The sequence below is a fragment of the Punctularia strigosozonata genome (assembly GCF_000264995.1).
Source record: "Punctularia strigosozonata HHB-11173 SS5 unplaced genomic scaffold PUNSTscaffold_4, whole genome shotgun sequence".
In the NCBI taxonomy this organism is placed as follows: domain Eukaryota; kingdom Fungi; phylum Basidiomycota; class Agaricomycetes; order Corticiales; family Punctulariaceae; genus Punctularia; species Punctularia strigosozonata.
This window is the reverse complement of record NW_006767436.1, coordinates 2,477,639-2,479,498: the sequence shown is the minus strand read 5'-3', so window position 1 is coordinate 2,479,498 and position 1,860 is coordinate 2,477,639. Positions and strand designations below refer to the sequence as shown.

Below are 1,860 nucleotides of genomic sequence, written 5' to 3'. Positions count from 1 at the left end.
AGTATCATAAAGGGGGGGGGATGTCAAGTAATTACTGGACTATCCATGCAGATAAAGCCATTTTGGGGCCTTTTACAGTATATAGGAACATATAGGAGCTAATAGGAGCACATAAGTACAAAAATGAGGATATCTGGAAGGTCCCCCTGAGCATTTGTCACAAAATGTTCACAAATATGTGGAAATTTATGAACTTTTTGGGCATATTTTGGTGATTTGTAACATCAATCATCTCTTCAATATGATATATTTTGGTTCAAATAACACCAGAAACCTCCAGACTTCATGTCACATCTTGTTAGATGTCTTCAGAATTTGGTCATGTGTACTATCCATTCATCAGGTATTATAATTACATTATGCAGGAATCTGTATACATATGTATGATTCCATCTTCTTCTAATTGTGTCATATCACATGGGGAGCCAAAACAGATGGCATTGATGTATTACATTACAATAAGCTCTATGGTTAGAGTTCAGCCGGCCATGGCGTGTGCGTCGAGCCTGCTGCAATGAGCATGTCAAATCAACTGCGGCACACCCCAAGCGTGGGGTGCCGGAGTGGCATCGAGTGGGGCATGAGTAAAGCAGGTCGGGAGCAGCGGGCGAGAGACCAAGCGTAACCCATTGCCGGGAGCTTCGAGCACTGGAAACACGTGCCTTCGACCATGGGAGATGTGCAGCTTCAAGCACGGGAGGCGAGGCAGGGTCAAGCACGGCAGCTGGGTAGATCGAGCACGGCGGCGAGGCGGGATGGAGCACAGCGGCGAGGCGGGATGGAGCACAGCGGCGAGGCGGGATGGAGCACAGCGGCGAGGCGGGATGGAGCATGGCGCTGCTGCAGAGTCCAGCACTGAAGGCAAGGTGGGGTCGAGCACGGGTGCGCCGGGTGGGGGATGGCAAGGCAGCGGGCTTGGCGCAGTCCGGAGCAAGCGCGTTGGCGCAGCGAACATCGGGCGCATTGGCGCAGCGGAGCTGGCCGCGTTGACGCAGGTGAAGGCGGACACGTTGAGCGCATTGGCGCAGTCCGGGACAAACGCGCGGGCTCGGGCAGGGGCAAGCGCGTTGGCGCAGCAGATGTCGAGCGCACTGGCACCATGGAGGTGGGTGCTTTGGCGCAGCGGGGACACTGAGCGGAAGACGTACGCAGTTCGCGCTCCGGGCTGGGCGAACGGGAGGGGAGGGAAGCTGCGCCAAGCGCGACCGCGTTGGCGGCTCACGATTGGCGCTGGACGAAGGTAGGCGCCATGGAGAGAGACAAGGCCGAGCGCGACCGCGTTGGCGGTTTGCACTCGGCATTGAGTGAAAGAGGGCGGGAGGAGGAGACGACACCGAGCGCGATCGCGTTGGCGACTCGCGTTCGGTACTGGGCGAATGGCGGGTGCGGGGGTAGAAGCGGCGCTGAGCGAAACCGCGTGGGCTGCTCGCACGCGGGGAGGGGCAGACGGCAGTGGCGGTGGTGGAAGCTGCGCCGAGCGAAACCGCGTCGGCGGCAACCGCTCGGCAATGGGCAAACGGCAGACGGGGGGTGGAAGCAGCGCGAGCGCGACGCTGACCACGACCAATGGGCACCATGGCGTCGATGGGCTTGATACCAGTCATCATGGGCTGGTTCACCGAGCGACGAGGGAGAATGCCGGGCGCCTTGAGCGAGACACGGCTACGCTGGGTGGCCTCAATGGGGCCCTTACCGTCGATGGGGTTGCCGAGGGCGTCAACAACACGACCGAGGAGAGCAGGGCCGACGGGGACGTCGGCGATCTGGCCGGTACGCTTGACGGTGTCACCCTCCTGGATGAGACGATCGTTACCGAAGATGGAGACACCGACGTTGTCGGCTTCCAAGTTCAAGCACATG

At 58.8% G+C, this 1,860-nt stretch overlaps 1 protein-coding gene across 1 annotated transcript; it reads right to left on the bottom strand.

The window, feature by feature from the left end:
• Nucleotides 1–1,550: 1,550 nt before the first annotated feature.
• PUNSTDRAFT_19221 (P-loop containing nucleoside triphosphate hydrolase protein) lies at nt 1,551–1,859 on the bottom strand (the record flags this gene model as incomplete). The annotated part of the gene is made up of 1 exon (XM_007382531.1): nt 1,551–1,859. A coding segment is annotated over one exon (309 nt), but the record flags the coding sequence as incomplete, so codon positions are not given.
• Nucleotide 1,860: the final 1 nt, after the last annotated feature.